The sequence below is a fragment of the Camelina sativa genome, chromosome 15, assembly GCF_030686135.1.
Source record: "Camelina sativa cultivar CO46 ecotype springtype chromosome 15, ASM3068613v1".
In the NCBI taxonomy this organism is placed as follows: domain Eukaryota; kingdom Viridiplantae; phylum Streptophyta; class Magnoliopsida; order Brassicales; family Brassicaceae; genus Camelina; species Camelina sativa.
In genome coordinates, this window is record NC_141894.1 from 11,041,779 (window position 1) to 11,066,129 (window position 24,351).

Genomic DNA, 24,351 nt, shown 5'->3' on the forward strand with positions numbered 1-24,351 from the left:
GTTTTCGTGTAAATAAATAAATAATTAATTTAATCGTAGCTAATTAAAAATACCATTTATTAATATTATATGTAGATTTAACTAAAAAAATAAGTAATATCAAGATACCATTTTATCAAAATTATCTAGATTTTTTTTTCTTAAAATGTTAATTATTTTTTAATATATATTTTAGAAAGACTACAGTAAGAGGGGGAAAAAATCTTATTTTATAATTTATTGATATTTCTCAAAAAAATAAACTTTCAGTGGGAAAATAAAATAAAAGGGAAACTTTTATTGTATATTATCTACAGTAATCTTATTTAATAAAGTTAACCGAAGAACAAATTGATTGTAATTAAATAAAATAAAAAATAAAAAATTGATTAGTAGTAATTAAAAGGGTGCAGATTTGAAACGCAATGGTTTCCTAAAACGAGGAATCACGAAATCACGACCGCATCATTCATCTCCTTCACAGAGAGAAGAAAGAGAGAGAGCTCTTCTTCCTCTTCTTCTTCTTCTTCTCCTTCTTCTCACTAGATCTGCTCTCTCTCTCTCTCTCTCTGTATCAGTCTCCAGGGGTTTTATTCTTCATCGGGCGAGAGACATGGTTTCCTCAACCAAACTCAAATCCGTTGATTTCTACAGGTCCGATCCTCTCTTTTCACATTCAATTTTCCGATAACGGCTTCTGATGCAAAGCTTGTTTCTACATTTCCTTTTATCATTCTGAATTTCGCGCTAACTACGAATGTCGTTTTGATGGATGATCTGATTTTTGTTTTTTCAGGAAAATTCCGAGAGATTTGACAGAGGCATCTCTATCAGGAGCTGGGTTATCCACTGTAGCTGCTCTCTTCATGGTGTTTTTGTTTGGAATGGTTAAAATTTCTCTCTTCTTTTTTTCCCCAAATGTCTCTTGGATCCTTTCTTTGTATAGTCTTCTGACAAAATAAAAAATATCATCTTTTTTTTTTTATGGTTTGTCAGGAGCTGAGTAGTTATTTGGAAGTCAACACAACCACATCTGTTATAGTTGATAAGAGCACTGATGGGGACTTCTTACGCATTGATTTCAACATCAGGTTTGTAGGACTTTTTCTTTTGGCCCAAATTACATACTCTGATGCTCGATTCATCATATAAACGGGGAAAATGGTGAATGGTTTTATCTTTATAAGCTGACTCTTTGTTTTTGTTTCCCCTACCTGTTTTGTAGTTTTCCTGCTCTTTCGTGTGAATTTGCATCCGTTGATGTGAGTGACGTGTTGGGAACAGTAAGTCTTCTACCTCACAATTACTAGGATGATCTAATTCTCACTGTTTGAATGCATTTCGCAATAGGTGTCGTATGATTATCATTACAACTAGCAAAAAATTCAAATGTAAAAGAAAAGCTTAAAGATTGACACTTTCTTCAGTATTAGATAATGTATCTTTAGTTATATGATATGCTACCTATATAAGGATTTTTTAGTTGGTTTCTACAATGTTGGTATGGTTTTAATCCAATGTTTATTGATTCCATTCTACTAGTAATTATCTTCATCAAAGTTAGGGAAGACTTAATAAGACTGTCTTACTGCAAAAGAACAAAACGAAAATTATCTGCAAAGGTTTTATCACGTAGTTGAAACTTCAACCTTATCGCCTAATCCCTGAGTCCCTTTTTCCAGTTGTGCCGAACTTCTTATGTATTATACCAAATGCAGGACTATTTGCCTTTTATCGAGCTTTGATATATATATATACCCTGCAATATTGTTTATAGTTAGTACGGACTTAATCTTAATCCACTTATGGTGTTCAATATTTCAGAATAGGTTGAATATAACAAAGACAATTCGAAAGTTTCCAATTGATCCGAATTTAAGGTCCACTGGCGCAGAATTCCACTCTGGCCTTACATTACATCACATCAACCATGGAGAAGAAACTAAGGAAGACTTCCCTGATGGTGCTATACCATTAACCAGTGGTAGTTTTGAATCATTTACACATCAGTGAGTAGGCAGCTTCTTTTCTATTTAGCATGCATTAAGTGTCCTGTTTGAGGGTATTGATTAACATAATTTGAATTCTTATGCAGCTTTCCAATATTGGTGGTTAACTTTAATGCACCATGGTGCTACTGGAGTAATCGCCTGGTAATTCTCTTTGTAATTTCTTATGCTTCTTATAAACTTTCCAATTTTCTGAAATTGTCATGGTCTTTTTCTTCTGGTATGAATGCACTAATGGTCCAGTTCTGAATGTACTCATCATAACTTGTTTTACCTGCTTGATGAATGAGAAAGAATCTGCCTTAATTCGTTATTGACTGGTATTGTTAATATATGTAATCACGATATGTGTAATCCATGGACATGTCATTTTTGTAGGGAAATCTGTTGTTATTTTGTGCTTGGATTTCCATGACAAACTCTTTTTGTTGGTCAAAATATTTTGTATCTTTTGTGGGCGTTATGTATGTCTGATACCAGTTGGACATTAAGAAACTTGGTCATGTTTAATTATGATGAGTTTCTTTTGTATTTTCTACTATGCGCTACAGAAACCTTCATGGGAGAAAGCAGCTAATATAATCAAACAAAAGTACGTGATAGACTCTTCGGCACTTGTTGAATTCTTAAATCTCAATAGCTGATAACTTTCTGAATAACTTCATGTTTATATTCTGCTGCAGATATGATCCTGAAACTGATGGCCGTGTTCTTCTAGCAAACGTTGATTGCACGGAAGAACCTGCGCTATGTAAGAGGTACTATAAAGTTGATGATTTTTTTTGTAATTTACTTGTTGTTTTGGCTGATATGAAACTTGAGGACTTGTTCTGAACTTGCTCAGGAAAGCTAGCTCGTTTCTTACTTGATTTATGAGTTGCTGTTGTTTCCAAGTAGAGCAGTATTTGTCTTCGCTCACCTTTTTTATGCCTGCTGTTTAAGGATGCTTGGGGAGCATTGACTGTCATTTTAATTAATTTCTCGTTTGACTTCGCATTAATTTTGGATTGTAATTTCAGGAATCACATACAAGGCTATCCATCTATTCGTATTTTCCGCAAAGGCAGTGACCTTAGGTGAGAAACCATTTGATATGATGTTTAAACTGCCAGTAGCTTAGTTGTAATTCTTCATGTCTTCTCTTAACCCTATGTATCAATGTGGTGAAAAATTCGAGTATATGTCTCCTAATTGTGTTCCCCGTACTGACAAATGTTGACACATGTGCAATCATCACGTAAATTAGTTCAGAACTGAAAATGCTTTCTTTTCGTGTTTTCCTCTTAAACTACCATTAGGTCTATGAACCACATATCTGTTGGTGTATATGTTCTTATGAAAGTGTTCCTGATTTTTTGTTTTCAGAGAGGACCACGGTCACCACGAACATGAATCTTACTATGGAGATCGGGACACAGAGAGTATAGTTAAGGTAGAGAAATCAAAATTCCGTTCCAGTATCAGGAATAAATGAGTCAATATTCACATCTATCTGTATGTGTGTATTTGTCACTTTGTCTAGTTATATAAAATTGTGTAGTTGTCTGTGAATTGTATATAATAAAACACACACCGTTATGCACAGCATATCTTATTGGCGCGTTGTGAGTTAATAGTAAACATGTTCTTCTAAACGTTTACAATAATTTTCTTTCTTTCAGATGGTGGATGGACTGGTCGCACCTATCCACCCGGAGACTCACAAGGTAGCTTTGGGTGGTATATCCAATGATACCTTAAAAAATCTTAAAAAGGCACCAGTTACAGGAGGTTGTAGAGTTGAAGGTTATGTACGTGTAAAGAAGGTAACTCAGACTGAAATAAGTGAAAACTTAATGGCATGTTTGATATTTTTGCTAGCTTTTCTGTACTGGAATTTTGTCTTTTGTATGTTTTAGGTTCCAGGAAACCTCGTTATCTCAGCTCATTCAGGAGCTCATTCATTCGATTCTTCTCAAATGAACATGTCGCATGTTGTTTCCCACCTTTCATTTGGGAGGATGATCTCTTCGAGGTTGCTGACTGATATGAAGCGGTTGTTGCCATATCTTGGCCAAAGCCATGACAGGCTGGATGGAAAGGCATTCATAAATCAACATGAGTTTGGTGCCAATGTTACTGTAAGTCGCAAAACCCATCATATGAATTTAGTGTCTTGAACCTTCGTCAAATTTTCTTTAACTGGCCCTTATCAAATCATTTTCTGAACGCTGTATACAGATCGAACACTACCTTCAAATAGTCAAAACAGAGGTCACTACAAGAAGATCCGGTCAAGAACATTCAATAATAGAGGAATATGAATACACCGCTCACAGCAGCGTGGCTCAGACTTACTACTTACCTGTGGCAAAGTTTCACTTTGAGCTCTCTCCCATGCAGGTTCAGTCTCTCATTTACACAAAGAGAATAAACCTCTCGCAAATGTGTCAATACACTTGCCTCTTTATAGTTACTCCTTGGTTACTCTGTTTTTGCAGATCTTGATAACCGAAGACCCAAAGTCCTTTTCGCACTTCATCACAAATCTGTGTGCCATTATTGGTGGTGTTTTCACGGTTAGTATTTTCTCGGTCTACCTTGCTTCTTTATACTTTCATGGATTCCAATTTCGTATTTTGGCTGTGGATTTTTTTTTTCAGGTTGCGGGAATACTTGATTCGATTTTCCACAATACAATAAGACTAATAAAAAAGGTCGAACTCGGGAAAAACATTTGATTGGGGACTGGAGGTTAGAAATTTTCATTAATTTATAAAATCATAGAAGAACCTCAGACTGTTTACTTCATATAGGTGTTCTACAGAGAAAAACTTAGAAAACAGAGAATTTTTGTTTGACAATTTCATTATGGTTCTTGGTAATTTAATGGCCGCCTTGTTTTTTTCTCCTTCCATTTTTTTTTGTATTAAGATGACATAGCAGTAAAAACAAACACAAGTAGAAATTTTATTCATTTACAAGAGAAACAAATGGGTAAAAATCAAACAACAAACACCAATTGACACGAACTTGGATGAAGAGGGAAAGGGGAAAGACTCCAAACATAATAAAAAGGGAAGACAAAAGAGAAACTTCTTATTGTAGGAATAAAGTGGAAGCTAGAGCAGCCCCAAGGAAAGCAGCGGCAAATGATGAAGAAGTAGCTGCATTGTTTGGAGTTTCTTGAGACGTAGTAGGCATAGGTGCTGGGCTCATCTCAAAGGTTCCCGAGACAGGGGGAGAAGGAGCAGATTCTCCCGAGGGAGCCGGGGCTGGAGAGGGCAGTGACGATGGTGTGGTGTTGTTGTTACCGCTTCTATCAGCCATAACGATGACCACGAGCTTCTCGTTTTTCTTGCAGTTGTCTTTGTTTCCACTGATGAAATAGTATGGCCCAGAGTGGTTTAGCGTGAATGAAGTTTTGCCATCAGCGAATTTAGCGGTCGGTGAGTCCGTGTTGCAGCTGTCGTAAGCGTCTCTTGTGACTTGGAGCACTGAATCTTGGTTTGGTTGGTAGACGAACACTGCAATTGTATATATTTTTTGTGCCATATGTGAGAGAAACTATGGCTGCTGTTAACGAATCGAATAGTATTAGTACAGTTTGAAAACTTACACAGAGAGTCACCGATTTGGAATCTGCTTTGTTCTGCCCATTGACCATACACTTGAGAACCAGAAGGAACCGTCCAACCCTTCGCTCCACCAACTGTGAAATCTCTAGCGTAGGCTTTGTTAACGATTATTACCAAACACAAGAGACAGCACCCACGGTACGTCATGTTCTTTAGGTTTAGGGCCATTGCGTAAGCTAAAAGAAGAGAAGAAAAGCCAACGTAAAAGAAAACCAGAGATTTTAGAAAGATCTATGTAATATCTAGTGTGGTATAGTGTTTGATATGAGATGATGAAAGGCAAATGGGTTTATATAAAGGTGAAACTTTTGAGGAAATGTTGCAGAGAAGCTTTTTATTGTCTTTTTCAAAATTTAAGCAAAGCATAAATGCCAAGAAGTGTTTCAGTTTTGGAATCTCATGTGAGTTTGCTTCTTCAGTCATTGGCTTTTGTTCTTTGCTTCCGAATCTTTGCTTTATATATTTAATAGAACATGACTCTTGCTAGGGCACGGTTGATGTTTTTCTAAAAAAACCAATATAGGAAACATGTTATTGTTTTATTGTTTTAACAGTATTTATTTTATTTTTTATTTTTTTGTCATCTGAACATTAATTAGAAAAGAACTCTAGGATTGGAAACCCTAACCAAAGATAAGAATTTACAAAGAAAGTTTCCGAAACGAGGGATATGCGAGACAATCCACCTGAAAATTAGATGAACAAGGAATCTTGGACAGGGTAAAGAGCGGAAAGGAAGCTTGAAACCCGCACCATCGTAAGAAGTTCCGCACATTCTGTCTCACAGCTAAAACAATTGATGACATTACGAAGAATGCACTCCATAGCCCAAAGCAGACTTCCAATTCAAAGTGGAAAGCCTAATACGTGGAAATAAATTTGTCAGGATATCATGACATTTTTGTAGAAAGCCTAATACGTGGAAATAAAAAAAAATACTTGGGTTCATCCCTAGCAGTGAATCCTTTCATTCACCTCCTCCTTTTTCAACCGCTTCTATATAATATTCTTTTAAAAAACAAATCAACCAAATTAAAAAGCAAAACAAATCAATGAAAAAAATCTTTATACTTTTAATTAAATAAATTTATATATTGGTTTGGTTTATATTTTACTATTAAACTTTTAATTAAAGAAAGTTATATATTGGTTTGGTTTACATTTTACAATCAAATGAGGTTATATATCGGTTTGGGTTATAAATGAGAATAGAGGTTTAGATATTACAATTTGAACCAAATTATGTGTCGGTTTGGGTTTACAAATGAGGTGATTAGAGTTTAGATATTACAATTAAAATGAAATTATATGTTGTTTTGGATTTACAAATGAAGTTGTTAGGGTTTAGATTTACCATTAGAACATAAATTATATGTCGGTTTAGGTTTAGAAATGAGGTGGTTAGAGTTTAGATTTTACAATTACAACGAAATTATCTGTCATTTTGGTCGTTTAGAGCGATACTTGGGTTCACTCCTAAGGGTGAATGAAGAGGTTCACCCCTTCTAAAATAAGGAAATAAAATCTGTATACATTATTATAATATTAAAAACTTAAACCGTTCTTTTATAAACCCAAACCGATATATCATTTCATTCTAATTATAAAATTTAAACTTTAACCATCTTATTTATAAACCTAAAACGACATATAATTTTATTGTAATTGTAAAATATAAACCCTAACCATCTCATTTGTAAACCCAAACCGACATATAGTTTCGTTCTAATTGTAAAATGTAAACCTTAACCATCTTATTTGTGAACCCAAACCGACATATACTTTCGTTCTAATTGTAAAATCTTGGATTTATTTATTTGTTCCTAAAACTGTGTGGAAAAATATGCTCAAATATTAATTGTAATTTTCTTTTTTGTTTTTTTTTTCTAAAATATTTAGAAAAAATGAAAAATTTAGATTTGATTTATTATGTATTTAAACGTTTTTCATATTTAATTATGATGTATATGTTTTCCTTAATTAAATATTTTAATCAATTAAGATTTTGGCAAGATTATCTCATAAGATTGTTTTGCAGTTAATGAAATCTTGGCAATCAGTGGACAAGATTTAATTTCATTTTGATAATCAAGAGTAAATATTTGAACAGATAATCGGGTCAATTTGTCGGGTATTAAATGACCCGCGCATATCCGACTAAATTTGAAATGTTAGAAAATTTTATTTTGATGATATACTAATGTATAAAATAATTATTGAATACTAATCTTTTTAAAAAAAATACTAGCAAAACAAACTTGTGGTCCAAAAGTTGGTACATGAATACTCTGCTTTTAATAGAATAAATATATTTTTAGTCATAAACCTTTTACATATACTGTTATTTTAGTCATATATTTTTAATGGGAAATATATTTTTATCCTCTTTGTTGAGAGACAGTTTAATCAATTAGGGACACAGGTGCAGACTTGCGCTTCCGTATTGCAGGTAACATGAGACTCTGGTGGACAACCAAAAAGGTAACAGTCTCTGATACTATTACATTGACCACCAATAGGAGCACCACTCCCACATTGACATTTCTGGTCTTTACATATTACATGCAAGTGTCCTCTGCAAAGACGAAGATTACAATCGCTAGCACTCTTACATTGAAGCTGACCTTCACTCCTCATAATCAGACCTGTATACATATGTATACCAGAACCACAACCACAACTCAAAGCCAAACCAAGCCGGACTAAATCATATGTCTTATATATATAGATATGACCACAATAATTTCATGAATTATATCTGGTCATTGTTACTGTTAAACGCGTTTATATTTGAAGCAATACTTAAAAGATTCAAAGTCTTCTTTCATTTTTTTTTTTTTTTTTGAAAAGATAAAACAAAACGTGTGTTTTCAATCGACCAAGTGCACACAAAAATAAATAATTTTGGAAGACTTACATGAAGAAATTAGGAGAAGAACGACGAAAATGTTTCTTACTTTTTCCATCTTATATCTTAATTAATATTCTCCGATGTTTTCAATTGTTTTTGTGTTCGGTGATTCTAGGCTTGCTTACACTATTGGGTCACCTTTGTACATTAAACCTATTTGGAAATGCATTGATTATGAATTTATGAATATGAATATTGGGTCAAGGTAAAAGAGTCCTTATTGAATGAACAACTTAATTATAAGAAAATAAATTACAAAATGGGTAAGTACTTAATTATACATATTTTTTTTTTGAATAAAGAAATTTAATCTATATCTATATATACATTTTTGGAGTACAAATTTGTCTCCTTCTTTTTCACACCCGGGTCGGGTTTTTTTAAAGAATTTAAACCGATTCAATAAATCGGATCTTTCCTTACTTTATCATACGGGTTGAGTTATTTTAAAACATTTAATCCGCTTTTGAAAATCGGATCTTCCCTAAAATATAGCTACTATACAATTTGCAACATTCCTAAAATATCGAAAGTTCACAATCAATTTGGTAAGTAGTTATACCTATATTAATCAGAATCGATCTGTATATTCCTAATTATTGGATTACATAAATCAAATCCTGAAACAACCCGACCCCTTTTTTTTTTTTTTTAACAATTAAATACAATGTATAATTAAGCATCCCATACTACTTAATTAACCAACCCAAACCACAACTCAACATTAAACCAGCAATAACATTAAGCACAGCGGAAACATACCAATAATACAAAACCAACAACATCATCAATACAATAACATTCCTAACCATTCTATCCGGCAACCTAACATAACACTAACCAAGGTTCCAACAACATAACCAACAAATCCAATAACACACAAACGAGACCCTAGATCATCCTCCTCCTCATTGCCATGATTCCACGTCACAAACCTGCACACCACAAACAACAATTGAGATGCGTAAGTATTATCACAAATACTTAGTGAGGCAATCCTCCCATCTACTGGGCTATACACACAAGCAACTGAGATTCCAATGCTTAACAAATGACAACCAAACACAAACAAACCAGGAAAAATCACGAAACAAGCAACTTGGTGTCGATCGACACTGACCAAACATGGTGTCGACCGACACCTAACAAATTTCATTACCTTTGAGAACGATTTGATATGCCGAAACTGTTTTCTCCCAAACCCTAACGATTCTGATCTTTCTCCTTTAATCTCCTTCACACCACAATAGGCTCTCTCCTCTCTCTCTATCTCTGAAAACGGCGACAAGACACCCTAAAACCCTTAATTTGTCGCTTCTCCACTTATAACACAATTTAGGGATTTTCCTTGAACCAAACCGAACCAAACAGCAATTAAAACGAACCAGACCAAACTAGAAAACATGGTGTCGATCGATACACCAAGGGTGTCGATCGACACCCACACCAAAACCTTAAAAATTGGTTCGCGGATGTTACAATTCTCCCCCACCAACAAGGATTCGTCCTCGAATCCCGCAAAACCGTCCAACTGTCAAGGACCTCCGTGCCACCATCAACACGGCCCGCACGTCCCCGACCGGACTAAATACCGTCAGCCAAGGTTTCCCGTGCACTGTCGCAACAGCCCGCACACCTCCGACTGAACCATGAGGTCTCCCTCTAGCCAATATACTCGCATCAAAGACACTATTTGCTCACAACTCAGTGCTTCCCCGTCCGTGGTCGCAACCAACGAATCATGCCGGCTCGCTATCAGGCCAACCGCCTTAAGCTACGACATCCAGGAAGTCACTACACACACTCCCCCCGCTCTCGGGTCGCAACCCTCGAGACATACCGGCTCACTGCCAAGCCGCGGCTCACAGCTACGGTATCCAGGGAGTCTCAAATATCCCGCTCTTGGGTCGTCACCCTCAAGCACGCTCTCGGATCGTCATCCAAAGCCTCATACCACTCCCACTCTCTGGCCACAAAGTCCATCGAGCTATCGGTATCACATGAGTTAGGCCCACACGGCCTTGAGCAAAACAAACCTGATGCCATCGAGTATCTCCCGGCTAGATCTACCTCAACACTTCCCACAAAAATTCCCCTTTTAGAAACTTTCTAATTCTGGAAACTTTCCTTTTGTGGAAACTTTCTATTTATGGAAACTTCCAAAAATAGAAACCCGAGCTATTTCTCTTTTTCCCATGACGACAACAGTCAAACATAAAGAAAAATACTCATCTTATTAATCTCAAAATGTCATAATCGTTACAACCTCAACGAAAATACAACAGAAACAATAAGATACAACAATCCAATCCATCAACCCGCATTCTGAGCACCACCTCATCTTAGTACTGAGTCGCACAACCAACCACCCCTAAGCGACCAAGTATCAAGAGAGATGGGCTGGAATACTCCGTACCCGCTCCAGCCACGGACTACAACTCAGACCCGGCTAGACAAGCTCAAGTTGCGGCCTGCTTCTCAAACCACTTCTTAAACCTTGCCTTCATCCTCGCCTCAGGCTCCCAAGTCTGCTCCTCTACTCCATCATAGTCCTACAGGACTCTCATCAAAGGAATCTTCTTCTTCCGAAGTTCCTTGACTCTCCTCCCGAGTACCCTCAACGGTCTCGCCTCCAACGTCATGTTGGGCTGAAGATCCTCAGGAATCTTAGGCAACAGCCGGTCACCCTCGTGAAGACACTTCCTCAGCATCAACACATGAAATACCTTGTGGAACGCACGCATAACCTCAGGCAACTCCAGCCGATATGCCACTGGTCCCACCCGCTCAACCACTCTGCACGGACCCATGTACCTCGGACTCAACTTAGTCTCTGACAATGACCTGTTCGGACCCTGCAACATAGCCATCTTGAGGTACACTCTATCGTCAACCTGAAACTCAAGATCCTTTCTCCTCTTATCAGCATAGCTCTTCTGCCGATCCTGAGCCTCCCTCATATTCAGCCTCAGAACCCGAATCTTCTCTGAGGTCTCCTGAACAAAATCCGCACCATATATGCTCCTCTCCCCCACCTGAGTCCAACATAACGGTGTACGACATGGTCTCCCATACAAAGCCTTATAAGGAGCCATCTTAATACTTGCCTGATAACTGTTGTTGTAAGCAAACTCTACCAGGTTCAGGTGATCTGCCCAATGGCCACCCCAATCCAACACACAAATCCTCCAGCGTCTGGATCGTCCTCTCAGACTGTCCATCTGTCTGGGGATGATAAGCTGTACTCATATGCACCTTAGTGCCCATCTCTGCCTGAAATACCTTCCAGAACACCGAAGTGAATTTAGAATCCCTGTCAAACACAATGCTCACTGGCACCCCATGCAATCTGACTATCTCTCTCACATACTTCTTAGCCAAGACCGCTGCTCCATCAATCTTCTTAATGGATAGAAAATATGCTGACTTAGTCAACCGGTCCATAATGACCCAAATAACATCAAAAGTTCGTGACACTGGCAATCCTACCACAAAATCCATCGTGATCATATCCCACTTCCACTCTGAAATGGGTAGACTCTTTAGTAATCCGCTTGGAACCTGATGCTCAGCCTTCACCAGCTGACACACGTCGCACCTCGCGACCCAACTAGCTACAACCTTCTTCATCCCGACCTAATGATAGTACCTCTTGAGATCACGGTACATCCTAGTCGCTCCTGGATGAATAGAAAAACATGCTCGCATGAGCCTCCCTCAAGATCTCCTATCTCAAATCCTCATCCTTGGGCACACAAATCCGACCGTGCACCAAGATAGTACCATTAGTTGAGACCTGATACTCTGAATCAACATCCTTAGAGACATTCACCAGCCCCAAATCCTTCTCCTGAGCCAACCACACCCTGCTCAGAAGATCCGCTCCATAAGCCGCCTCCTAACCCAATGGTTCTCGAGGAACCACACACAAGCTCAACGCACTGACCTCTCCTACCAGAGACTTCATCTCATGGTCCTGTAGTAACCTATCAAACCAAGGAAACTCCTGATCTTAGTGACATTCTGTTGTCTAGGCCAATCCCTGATAACCTGAATCTTCTCCGGATCTACAGAAACTCACTATGCAGAAACAATGTGACCCAGAAAGCCCATCTCACGCTGCTAAAAACTGTACTTGCTCCACTTAGCAAACAACTTCTGCTCCCGCAGCTTCTCCATAACTGCCCTCAAATGCACTGCATGCTCCTCATGACTCTTAGAATAAACCAGGATATCGTCGATGAAAATGATGACAGATACATCCAGAAACTCCTGAAACACACTGTTCATCAATCTCATAAACGCTGCTGGCGCGTTAGTCAATCCGAAAGGCATCACCACAAACTCATAGTGCCCATAGCTCGTCCTGAAAGCAGTCTTCCTCACATCTGCCTCATCTATCGGTATCTGATGATAACCCAACGCCAGATCTACCTTAGAGAACCGAGTAGCACTTCCCAGCTGATTCAACAACTCATCAATCCTGGGAAGAGGATACTTGTTCTTGACAGTGACCCGGTTCAAACCCCATTAGTCAATGCACAAGCGGAAACTCCCATCCTTCTTCTTAATAAATAACACCAGTGCTCTCCACGGTGATACACTAGAACGTATAAATCCCTTGCTCCATAAATCCTCTAGTTGCTTCCTCAGCTCAACTAAACAAATACTCAAGTATGCCGACATCAACTCGCCGCCACCTAAATATCAACCCTCTTGTTCGTCCAAGAACCTCTAGTAACTTGCCACTTAGGGAAACTTCCCCAAGATAACTTATTCCAGAAATAGCTTTTCCACTTGGCAATTCTCCACAGTAAATCATCAATACGAGCGTAATAAAACAAACAAGTACCATACGTTCGCATATTCTGATTCACCGCGTCAAATGCTTTGCAGGCAGCTAACTCAAACCACTTGACTTATTCCCTCCAACAAGTTTACCAAAACCTTGGATCTAGCAACCCTATCCAACTCTAATGAACTTCATCCAGCATCGTTACAACGATTAGTTTATCCTGCCATGAAGGCTTTTCGTGAACTTATGTATCTGGCAAACATGCCTCTCCCGGTTCAATCCTGCTGTAACTCCCCTTCCCAGGACTCTGGCACCACCGGCCTCACAATCCTGGCACACAGCCAAACATTCATAAACGCTATGGTCAAAAAACCTTGTCCCAAAAGTCAACACATTCAAAACCCGAGATTAAACCACCGTCAATCTCTCAAGGTCTACATTCAATCGTTATGTTTATACTCACGTCCTAGGAATTTCTTGCTCCCAACTCTTCCACTCATAGGTTGCAACCTTCGAGTCATACCGATCTCACTCTCAGACCAGCGTCTTCGAGTTATACCGTCTCACTCTTGGACCACAATCCTCAAGATCTCGGTATCAGGGGAACTACTCATCCCCTCAGGAGAACAACATCCCCTCTGCCACTCTCGGAGCCCTCAGCCCCTCGAGCTATCGGTATTCAGGGGAATCACCATTTCCTCAGGAGCAACAATCCTTAACGACTATAAACATCTCTCGACACAACTACCTCCTGTGGTCCGAGTATAACATTGCAATGTTACACCTGCCCACTCAACTTATATCTAACTGGATTAACCACCAAGCAGAGAAGTATCTGCTCCAACTGCATATGTCCACCTATCCGCCTCTCTAGGCCCGATACCTCTTGAGAATAATCTCATACCGGTCATCTACAACCGCTCCATCCTCTTAACATAAGGTGGAAAGTCCTCAACATCCGCAGCCCTCGACTGCACCCCGCCACATGCGGCACAACTGGAGCCTACACTGGTACCCCTCTCGGTAACCGCTCCAACAGCACGCCAACAGATCCGCCAAGCGATCATCTCGACCCTGGGCTCCACCTGCTGCAACCCCACACCTGGGTTCCCAGCACCCCCGGCACGCTCACCGGCTAATCCCCTATGGTCCCTCCTGATACGCTTGCGACCCTCTGACGTACCTCCTCGTGGAACTCTGGACCACACACTCGCTGGCCTCGGGACCCGCCCAACAATGACCACGACCACGTCCCCGTCCACGACCAACTACTCAAACACCTTAACCACTGATCTTCCAAGAACAAAGGCTAACGAGCAGAAAACAAATCAATACCACACAAAGAAACATAACAATAACTCACCGTGGAATCTCATTGAAGGCTCGAAGAGGATGTTCTAAGACTCCATGCCACACACAATTGACTAACTCACATAATCAATTCAAGCATGCAAATCCCAAACATCTACAGCACAAAGCCTAGTGAACCCAAACCTAGAACCGTAAGGGCTCTGATACCAAAATGAAACAACCCGACCCTTTTTTTTTTTTTTAACAATTAAATACAATGTATAATTAAGCATCCCATACTACTTAATTAACCAACCCAAACCACAACTCAACATTAAACCAGCAATAACATTAAGCACAGCGGAAACATACCAATAATACAAAACCAACAACATCATCAATACAATAACATTCCTAACCATTCTATCCGGCAACCTAACATAACACTAACCAAGGTTCCAACAACATAACCAACAAATCCAATAACACACAAACGAGACCCTAGATCATCCTCCTCCTCATTGCCATGATTCCACGTCACAAACCTGCACACCACAAACAACAATTGAGATGCGTAAGTATTATCACAAATACTTAGTGAGGCAATCCTCCCATCTACTGGGCTATACACACAAGCAACTGAGATTCCAATGCTTAACAAATGACAACCAAACACAAACAAACCAGGAAAAATCACGAAACAAGCAACTTGGTGTCGACCGAGACCAGAGAGGTGTCGATCGACACTGACCAAACATGGTGTCGACCGACACCTAACTGGTGTCGACCGACACCTAACTGGTGTCGATCGACACTCCCTTCGCAGACGCGAACTGCACGAATCCGAATTACGAACCTCCGTTTCCAATCATCTCCAATCCGTTCCAACCTCACCCAAAACCTTCAGGAACCTATAAGAACCATAACACAACCACCACAAGCAAGAACAACACCACTAACACAACCAATCAAGCAAGAACAACACCACAAAGCACCACCAATCAAGCAAGAACAACAAAGGATTCTCAGGCTTAGATAAGCCATGGTCATGCACTCACCTTATCAACTGATTATAACAACCAATACAACCAGTTGAGACCCTCCTAACGTCTGAAACAGCCCAGAAACGCCCTACAACAAGCCACACAACCAAAAACGACTTATAACAAAACTGGACAGAAACATCAAAAAATAACAGTCTCAAAGACGAAACCCTAAAATAAAAACCAACCGTTAACTATCAAATCGCTCCTGTGAAACGCTACCCCTAGACGTCACAAAGCTTCCCACCAAGTTTCAGCACGATCAGGCACCACACGAGACCACAATCTCAGTTACAATCTCCGATGGTCCCAACTCGCGTCTGAGAAAACTTGTCTCACAAAACTGCCAATAACTCATCGAGTTTAAATCCAAATCTACTTCGGTAAAAAGGAGAATGACGATGACAGACTTGGGAATAAACCTACCAAATTTCATTACCTTTGAGAACGATTTGATATGCCGAAACTGTTTCCTCCCAAACCCTAACGATTCTGATCTTTCTCCTTTAATCTCCTTCACACCACAATAGGCTCTCTCCTCTCTCTCTCTATCTCTGAAAACGGCGACAAGACACCCTAAAACCCTTAATTTGTCGCTTCTCCACTTATAACACAATTTAGGGATTTTCCTTGAACCAAACCGAACCAAATAGCAATTAAAACGAACCAAACCAAACCAGAAAACATGGTGTCGATCGATACACCAAGGGTGTCGATCGACACCCACACCAAAACCTTAAAAATTGGTTCGCGGATGTTACAAATCCTAATTAAACAAAATCGCATGGATATTCTCTGAACAAAATCATATGGATCTATCTTAACATTTTTGGAGTTCAAATTTGTGTCACATTTTTCCTTTACCCGGGTCGGGTTTTTTTTTTAATCTAACATGATTACACTAATCGGATCCTCTCTAAACATTCTCCACGGATCGGGTCAAAATCGGAATGTATAACCCAAATTATATTTCCGGATATTTCTTAATCTTCTCTTTTGATACCATATTCTTTTTTTTGTAAAACAATGCAATGAAAAATTCACATTAAATGAGAACTTTAAACTCGGCCTACAAATAAGGAAAACTGTTAATAGTAATCTTTTGTTTTTAATGTGCCCACAAAATCATATAACAGTTATATCTTTTCTGAGCTATAAATCCGGTTATGGTATGGTTTATATAAATAAGGAAGAAAAAAATGACGATTCAGTGCTAACATAATGGCATAAGAGAAGGAGGCTATGATCTTAAGCTCAATCCGCCGACATTTGCTGGAAAGGTTAATCCTGAAGCTTACATTGATTGGGAAAGACGTATGGAGCATATCTTTGGCTACTACAACTATTCTGAGCAAATAAAGGTATCCCTAGCTGCTGCTCAACTTACCGACAATGCCCTAGCTTGGTGGGATAGAGATGTATCTGAGAGGAGGAGGCATAGACATACACCAATCACTACTTGGGATGATATGAGGTTTCAGCTAAGAAAGAGATATATCCCAGCTTATTACCACCGCGAGCTACAGAAGAAGTTCCGCAAGCTCTCACAAGGAAGCAAATCTGTTGAGGAATACTTTGAAGAGTTTGAATCTCTTAAAAACAGATTGGAGGTAGAAGAGTCTGAGGAGAACTTGATGGCGCAGTTTCTAGATGGTCTTCATGATCGGATTGCTAGAAAGGTGGAAAGACAAACATATCATGATCTTGAAGAGTTGTTTCACCTAGCAGTCCAAGCTGAACAACACATCAAAAGGAAGGCAGCTTCTACTAACCGCAGCAAGACTCCATGGACACCATCACCTCAAAAACCTTTAGACAAGGGAAAATCTCTTGATGTAGACCAGAGATTTAAAAGAGCTGCACCTGAGGCATTAAAAGTAACCAAACCAGAGCAAGGTAAGCCTACTAACCAAAGAGATCGTGATATTACTTGTTTTAAATGTCAGGGAAAAGGACATTATGCAAGGGAGTGCCCAAACCAGTGAGTAATGATCCTTAAAGCCAATGGAGAGTATGAATCACAAGATGAGGAAGAAGAACGTGTTGAATCTGAGGAGGATATTGTAGACTATCCAGAGATGGGAGAGCTTCTAGTCATAAGGAGGGCTCTTAGCACTCTTTTTGATCCTGAAACAATTCAAAGAGAAAATATCTTCCACTCTCGCTGCTCCATAAACTCCAAGGTATGTAGCTTAATCATTGATGGTGGTTCATGTACTAATGTAGCCAGCAAGTATTTGGTTGATAAGCTAGGTCTCCAAAAGACAAAGCATCCCCATCCATATCGACTTAAGTGGCTGAACTAAGGATCTCCGAGCAAGTCACCATACCATTCACCATAGGCAAATATTCAGATCAAGTTGTGTGTGATGTGGTTCCTATGCAAGCTGGCCACCTTCTTCTAGGACGACCATGGCAATTTGATAAGGAGACTTTACACAATGGCCGAACCAACTACTACACCTTCTCACACAACAACAAGAAGCATACTCTAACTCCACTCACTCCTCAAGAAGTGCATGAAATGCAACAAACCATGTCAAAGGGAGCTAAGTCCAACAAAACCAATCTTTACATAACACCTTCTACTGTTTTGAAATCAATTAATTCACATGACAAGGTGCTACTAATGATCTTTAAGGAAGGTTTGTTTTCAGGTCAAGAGGAGAAAGACTTACCACCACAAGTGTTTGAACTACTAGGAAGGTTTAAAGAGGTCTTTCCTGAGGAGATACCACCTGGACTACCACCGATAAGAGGAATCGAACATCAAATTGATCTAGTTCCGGGAGCACCATTGCCTAACAGACCAGCCTACCGCGTAAACCCTGAAGAAGCAAAGGAGCTGGAAAAGCAAGTTTGTGATCTAATGTCAAAGGGCTACATTCGTGAAAGCCTAAGCCCTTGTGCTGTACCGGTTCTTCTAGTGCCTAAAAAAGATGGAACTTGGAGAATGTGTTTAGACTGCAGAGCAATCAACAACATCACTGTCAAATATAGACATCCTATTCCAAGGCTTGATGACATGCTAGATGAGCTTAATGGAGCTACTATCTTTTCTATAATTGATCTAAGGAGTGGTTATCATCAAGTCAGAATGAAAGAAGGTGATGAATGGAAAACGGCTTTCAAGACAAAACAAGGATTATATGAGTGGTTAGTCATGCCATTTGGACTCACCAATGCTCCAAGCACCTTCACGAGGTTAATGAACCAGGTCCTAAGGGAGTACATCTGTAAGTTTGTGGTTGTTTATTTTGATGATATCTTGATTTATAGCACAAGTCTTGCAGATCATGTGAAGCATCTTGAAATGGTGATAAAAGCGCTTAAGGCTGAACATCTCTATGCTAATCTTAAGAAATGCACGTTTTGCACTGATCAAGTTGTGTTTCTAGGATTTGTTGTGAGTTCTGAGGGACTAAAGGTCGATGAGGAAAAGATCAAGGCTATACAAGACTGGCCAACTCCAACCACCATTGGACATGTTAGGAGCTTCCATGGGCTGGCTAGCATCTATAGGAGATTTGTGAAGGATTTCAGTACCATTGCTTCACCCTTGACATCAGTGATTAAAAAGAATGTGGAATTCAAATGGGGTCAAGCACAAGAGGATGCATTCAAACTGCTCAAAGACATCCTAACAAATGCACCTGTTTTGGTACTTCCTAACTTTGATAAAATGTTTGAAATTGAATGTGATGCTTCTGGTACATGAATAGGTGCTGTTCTAACTCAAGGAGGAAAACCAGTAGCATACTTCAGTGAGAAACTCAGTGGAGCTGCACTTAATTACCCAACATATGATAAAGAACTCTACGCTTTGGTAAGATCTCTAGAAACTTGGCAACATTATTTGTTATCCAAAGAGTTTGTTATTCATACAGATCATGAGACACTCAAGCACCTAAGAGGACAAACTACACTTAAGAAAAGACATGCAAGGTGGCTTGAATTTGTGGAGACATTTCCATATGTGATTAAGTACAAGAAGGGCAAAGAGAACATTGTAGCAGATGCTTTATCAAGGAGACATGCTTTGATCACTACAATGGAGGCTAAAGTCATGGGATTTGATCACATCAAAGGTCTATATGAGGAGGATCTAGATTTCAAAGAAGCCTTTGAGGAAACAAGCAAAGCCGCTTATGGGTCATACTACCAACATGATGGATTTCTCTTTAAGGACAAAAGACTGTGCATTCCTCAAGGATCCATGAGAGAGCTGCTGATAGGAGAAGCACATGGAGGAGGACTTATGGGACATTTTGGGCGTGATAAAACTCTAAGTGTTCTTATGGAACATTTCTTTTGGCCGCATTTGAAAAGAGATGTGGACAGGTTCTGCGCAAAGTGCATCACTTGCTTGAAAGCAAAATCCAGGTCACATCCTTATGGTTTATATATGCCTTTGCCTATTCCTAACCTACCATGGGTCGATATTTCTATGGATTTTGTTTTAGGACTGCCTAAGATCAACAACCGAGATTCTATCTTTGTTGTGGTGGATCGGTTCTCCAAGATGGCGCATTTCATTCCATGTAACAAGACAAATGATGCTACTCAAACTGTTGAACTCTTTTTCAAAGAAGTTGTGCGTTTACATGGAATCCCAAGGACCATTGTTTCAGATCGGGACACCAAATTTCTCAGCCACTTTTGGAAGACTTTGTGGAAAAAGCTAGGAACTAAGCTACTCTTCTCCACCACTTGTCATCCTCAAACTGATGGTCAAACTGAGGTAGTTAATCGTACTCTTTCCACTCTATTGAGAGCTACGGTGGGTAAGAATCTTCGAAACTGGCTATCTTGTTTACCCTATATTGAATTTGCTTATATTCATGCTAAGCATTCTGGTACCAAATTCTCTCCATTTGAAGTTGTCTATGGTTTTAATCCTCTAACCCCATTAGACATTACACCTCTGCCCCAAGCTGTTTATTCTAGTGCAGAAGGAGTCACCAAAGCTGATTTTGTGAAGAAACTCCACCAAAAGGTTAAAGAGAATCTTGAGAAGAAGAGCGCAAAGAACAAAGAGCATGCGGATAATCACCGCAAGCAGCTGACGTTTGAACCTGGAGATTGGGTCTGGTTACACATGAGAAAGGAGAGATTTCCCAAGGAGAAGAAGTCCAAGCTGTCACCAAGAGGAGATGGACCATTTCGAGTCTTAGAGAAAATCAATGACAATGCCTACAAGATTGAGCTACTAGGTGAGTTGAACATTTCTCCAACCTTTAATGTTGCTGATTTATCACCTTTCCATGCAGATGAAATAGTTCTGCAGACAGAACTTTCTCAAGAGGGAGGGAATGATGAGGACATCAATAGTCAACTTCCAGAAGAACCCGTTCTGCCATTTCCTGAAGAACCCGTTCTTCCATTTCCTGAAGAACCCGTTCTTCCATTTCCTGAAGAACCCGTTCTGCCAACAATGATACACAAACCTATGACAAGGCTGGGAGCAAGAACCTTAAGGGAACAATTCAACAAGTCAATCGCAAGTCTGATTACTCTCATTGAACTAGAAGATTCCAAAGAGAAGACTCCACAAGCATCATTCTTGCCAGTTCTACAAGGAATTAAAGAACCCGTTCTTTTCATCATTTCCGAAGCAATCAATGAAGGGCTGGAGCGTGCATGAGAGCTATTATCAAGGTAAGTGTTTGAATTCAAATAATAAATGGCCGTTCTTTTCTTGTTTGCAGGATTCGACCGTTGGGTCTTTATGAATCTTTTATTTATTTAAGTCCTAAACTCGAGTCTGTTGTTTTTGCAAGTTTACTCCTTTTATTTGTAATAATTTCGACCCTAGAAGGTCCCCCGCTGCTGGACCATTATATAAGGTCCCTTCTCAGCATTGTAACCTTTGAAGTTTTAATGAAATAAAATGAGAGTTTTCTTAGGTTTTCTTCTGAGATAGAAGCAACCACCCTTTCTCCTTCTTCTTGTGTGTGAATCCTTGAAGACTGAGATTTGACTTATCATATATCCTTTCACAGATCCGTGTGGCGTCCCTCAATCCACCCATCTACCTCTTCATCTTCCAGTGCTACCAAATAGACAGAATAGTGTTATCAACCATTTTTTCTATTCACCATCTCTTCGCTGCATTCCATCTATCATCCATTGAATAGGCAGAACAGTGTTATCAACCATTTGCCTATTTCCATATATCCACTTGGGTTCCCTCATCTGGGTTCCTATATCAATAAAATTGCAAAGTGTAATAGCAGTTTGTGATTTATTTGGCAGCAAATAAATCCACACAGCCCGAGAGTAATCATCAACAATCGTTAAGAAAAATCGAGAACCACAAATCGAAGTTGTACGATAAGGACCCCACAAATCACAATGGACTAACTCAAAAACTGTTGAAGTTTTATTAATGCTTAGAGGAAAATGATCTCGTGTTTGCTTGGAACGAATACAAACGTCACACCTCTTGAAATCAAAACTACTACTACGAACAGAATCCTTGAATTTCAGCATCTCCATAGCTTTCGAAGAAGGGTGTCCCAAGCGGCAATGCCAAACATCCATAGAGTGCTTGTCCAATGCTTGAGCCATCACCGATGTTGCCAATCCACGAAAGAAATAGAGTCCATTCAGCAGTTCACCGGCCCCAGTCAGCGTCTGAGTGATGCGGTCCTGAACAAAACAAAGCTTATCAGACAACTCGAAGATACATCCCCTATCTCTAGTCAACTGAGAAACTGATATAAGATGACAATGTAAACCATCCACGAAGAACTCAGTTTGCAACTGAATATGTGAACCAAGATAAACTTTCCCTTGTTTATTGGCCATCGTAAAACGACCATCCGGTAACTTGATAAACACGGGAGCCATGTCACAAATATCTTGAAGAAACTCAATGCTACCAGTCATATGATTTGAAGCTCTTGTATCAATAACCCAAGATTCAAGAAAACACGTATCGGAAAGGCGATCACTAACACTGGTGTTTCGTTCATTGAGCATACGCTTCAAACTGGTCCACTCCAACTCGCTCAGTCCACTAATACCAATCCGATCAGCGTCTGTAACCACCGAGTTTGCAGTAAAAACTGGTGTTGTGGTAACCATCTGGTTAGCTTGTGTAGTCACACCATGGTTAGGTTGACAAGAAGGAGCAGAAGGTTGGCAACGATCACTTGTGGATCCACTTGAAGAACCTATCGGTGTGTTCATAAGCTTAGAACGTGGTCGATCACCCCACCAATATGGATAACCAAGTTTGCGAAAACAGTTTGTAGCTAAGTGACCTGTTCGACCACAAACAGTGCATATAGCGGATGGATCTCGCAACTGTGGTGATGGTTTAGACCGAGAAGAAGCTTGAACAGCAAAGCTAACACCTTCGTTCCGTTCCTCCAATAGACGACTCGCCCTCTTGGACTCTTCGTCTTGAGTAACAACTTGGTAAGCTTCATCAAGAGAGGGAAGAGGATCACGTGATAATAGAGAGGACTTGACTGCACCAAAAACCGCTTCATCAAGCCCCATCAAAAACTGGTGTAGTTTGTCTTCGTCTCGTTCACATGAAATCTCTTCCACCGTCTTTGCTCGTTGAAAATCAGCCAGACTAGTCCACAACTTTGTAAGTTTCCCATAGTAAGCCTCCACAGCAAATCCTTTTTGCTGACAATTCGCCAGCTCCGTCTTAAGTCGTTGGACACATTGTCCATTCTTGACTGAGAAACGCTTTTGTATGTGCGTCCACAAGTCACAAGCGACTTCATGATGAGAAAGTGAGCTACTCAAATCTGGAGCGACGGTAAGTCGAATCCAAGACACCACCATGGCGTTATTAGCCCACCAATCCTCAAGATCATCAGAACCTTCATCAGGTTTTGGGATAGTACTGTCCGCAAAACCGAATTTCTTCCTAGCTCTCAACGCAAGTCGAAGATTCATCGCCCATTCATCATAGTTAGATCCACGCAACTGGGGTTGCAAGATCACCGACCCTAGATTATCACCGGAAGATAGATCATACGGATCAATCCTTCGACGTGTCATCTCAGTTCGTGTGTTTGAACCTGAAGTGATGAGCGAACCAGATTGCTTTACAGCAGAATCTCCGTCAGACATAGCTTAGAGAGAGAGATATAGAGAGTATTACGACAGAATGATCGATAATACTAAGGTCAAGGAAGAGAAGAAGAATAGAAGATAAACAGAGTATGGCGATAAGAAAAACAGAGGCAAATAATCGTAGACCTAAAAATATAGGTTATGCTCTGATACCAGTCAAAACCTAGAGTTGTATAAAGGTTTTCTGTCTTATTAAGATTGTAAGGCATAGCCTTATATACACAATACTCGTATGCCCTAATACAAAGATATTAATTACCCAAATAATACATAAGAATATACTAATTACATATTAGTCCTAAACCTTCTCAATAAAAAACGGAGACAGAAAATCATTCAAATCAATATAAATTAAAAAGGTAACCTATGGTAAATTCGTGGTTTTCATCTTTACGAATGGAACTTTTCTTGATCAGAGTCTACTTTACGACATAAGGGCTTGGATGTCGAAATTTTGGTTTCCGTTTTTGTGACGAGTTCCTCGTGACGTTATTGTGTTATCCATTCTGATTTTTGGTTTAATTACTTAGGAGGAAACTGAGGAACCTAAGCTAGAAGATGTGATGCATAGTGCTGCAACTGAAGATGGTAGAATGATTTGGATAAC

General features: G+C 39.5%; 4 protein-coding genes across 4 annotated transcripts; 1 reads left to right on the plus strand and 3 right to left on the minus strand.

Moving 5' to 3' along the window:
* Positions 1-336: 336 nt before the first annotated feature.
* Positions 337-4,872, plus strand: LOC104746472 (protein disulfide-isomerase 5-3-like). The gene is made up of 15 exons (XM_087488984.1): positions 337-633; positions 776-866; positions 976-1,070; positions 1,205-1,262; positions 1,804-1,988; positions 2,075-2,132; positions 2,540-2,580; positions 2,672-2,746; positions 3,008-3,064; positions 3,354-3,420; positions 3,650-3,793; positions 3,887-4,108; positions 4,209-4,370; positions 4,469-4,546; positions 4,631-4,872. The coding sequence occupies exons 1-15, from the start codon at positions 593-595 to the stop codon at positions 4,706-4,708; spliced, it is 1,452 nt and encodes a 483-aa protein (XP_087345110.1). The 5' UTR covers positions 337-592; the 3' UTR covers positions 4,709-4,872.
* A 41-nt stretch (positions 4,873-4,913) lies between these two features.
* Positions 4,914-5,981, minus strand: LOC104746473 (early nodulin-like protein 9). The gene is made up of 2 exons (XM_010467955.2): positions 5,587-5,981; positions 4,914-5,494 (listed from the first exon to the last, which is right to left on the minus strand). The coding sequence occupies exons 1-2, from the start codon at positions 5,771-5,773 to the stop codon at positions 5,067-5,069; spliced, it is 615 nt and encodes a 204-aa protein (XP_010466257.1). The 5' UTR covers positions 5,774-5,981; the 3' UTR covers positions 4,914-5,066.
* Positions 5,982-7,866: 1,885 nt separating this feature from the next.
* Positions 7,867-8,663, minus strand: LOC147926492 (defensin-like protein 301). Its single transcript, XM_087486681.1, has 2 exons — positions 8,523-8,663; positions 7,867-8,250 (listed from the first exon to the last, which is right to left on the minus strand). Exons 1-2 carry the CDS (start codon positions 8,569-8,571, stop codon positions 8,012-8,014), a joined length of 288 nt encoding a protein of 95 aa, XP_087342807.1. The 5' UTR covers positions 8,572-8,663; the 3' UTR covers positions 7,867-8,011.
* A 13,597-nt stretch (positions 8,664-22,260) lies between these two features.
* Positions 22,261-23,450, minus strand: LOC147926493 (uncharacterized). The gene is made up of 2 exons (XM_087488096.1): positions 22,601-23,450; positions 22,261-22,310 (listed from the first exon to the last, which is right to left on the minus strand). Exons 1-2 carry the CDS (start codon positions 23,448-23,450, stop codon positions 22,261-22,263), a joined length of 900 nt encoding a protein of 299 aa, XP_087344222.1.
* Between the last annotated feature and the right edge of the window lie 901 nt (positions 23,451-24,351).

What these genes read in the sequence shown, in the direction of transcription:
- LOC104746472 (XM_087488984.1), top strand. Translation starts at nt 593, where the DNA reads ATGGTTTCCTCAACCAAACTCAAATCCGTTGATTTCTACAG. An exon ending in CGCAAAGGCAGTGACCTTAG is followed by an intron (nt 3,065 to 3,353) that starts GTGAGAAACCAT and finishes TTTTGTTTTCAG; the next exon opens with AGAGGACCACGGTCACCACG. An exon ending in TTGAGCTCTCTCCCATGCAG is followed by an intron (nt 4,371 to 4,468) that starts GTTCAGTCTCTC and finishes CTGTTTTTGCAG; the next exon opens with ATCTTGATAACCGAAGACCC.
- LOC104746473 (XM_010467955.2), bottom strand. Translation starts at nt 5,773, where the DNA reads ATGGCCCTAAACCTAAAGAACATGACGTACCGTGGGTGCTGTCTCTTG. An exon ending in CCAAATCGGTGACTCTCTGT is followed by an intron (nt 5,495 to 5,586) that starts GTAAGTTTTCAA and finishes ATACAATTGCAG; the next exon opens with TGTTCGTCTACCAACCAAAC.
- LOC147926492 (XM_087486681.1), bottom strand. Translation starts at nt 8,571, where the DNA reads ATGGAAAAAGTAAGAAACATTTTCGTCGTTCTTCTCCTAATTTCTTCA. An exon ending in TCTTCTCCTAATTTCTTCAT is followed by an intron (nt 8,251 to 8,522) that starts GTAAGTCTTCCA and finishes ATATGTATACAG; the next exon opens with GTCTGATTATGAGGAGTGAA.
- LOC147926493 (XM_087488096.1), bottom strand. Translation starts at nt 23,450, where the DNA reads ATGGTGGTGTCTTGGATTCGACTTACCGTCGCTCCAGATTTGAGTAGC. An exon ending in TGAACGAAACACCAGTGTTA is followed by an intron (nt 22,311 to 22,600) that starts GTGATCGCCTTT and finishes TTGTCTGATAAG; the next exon opens with CTTTGTTTTGTTCAGGACCG.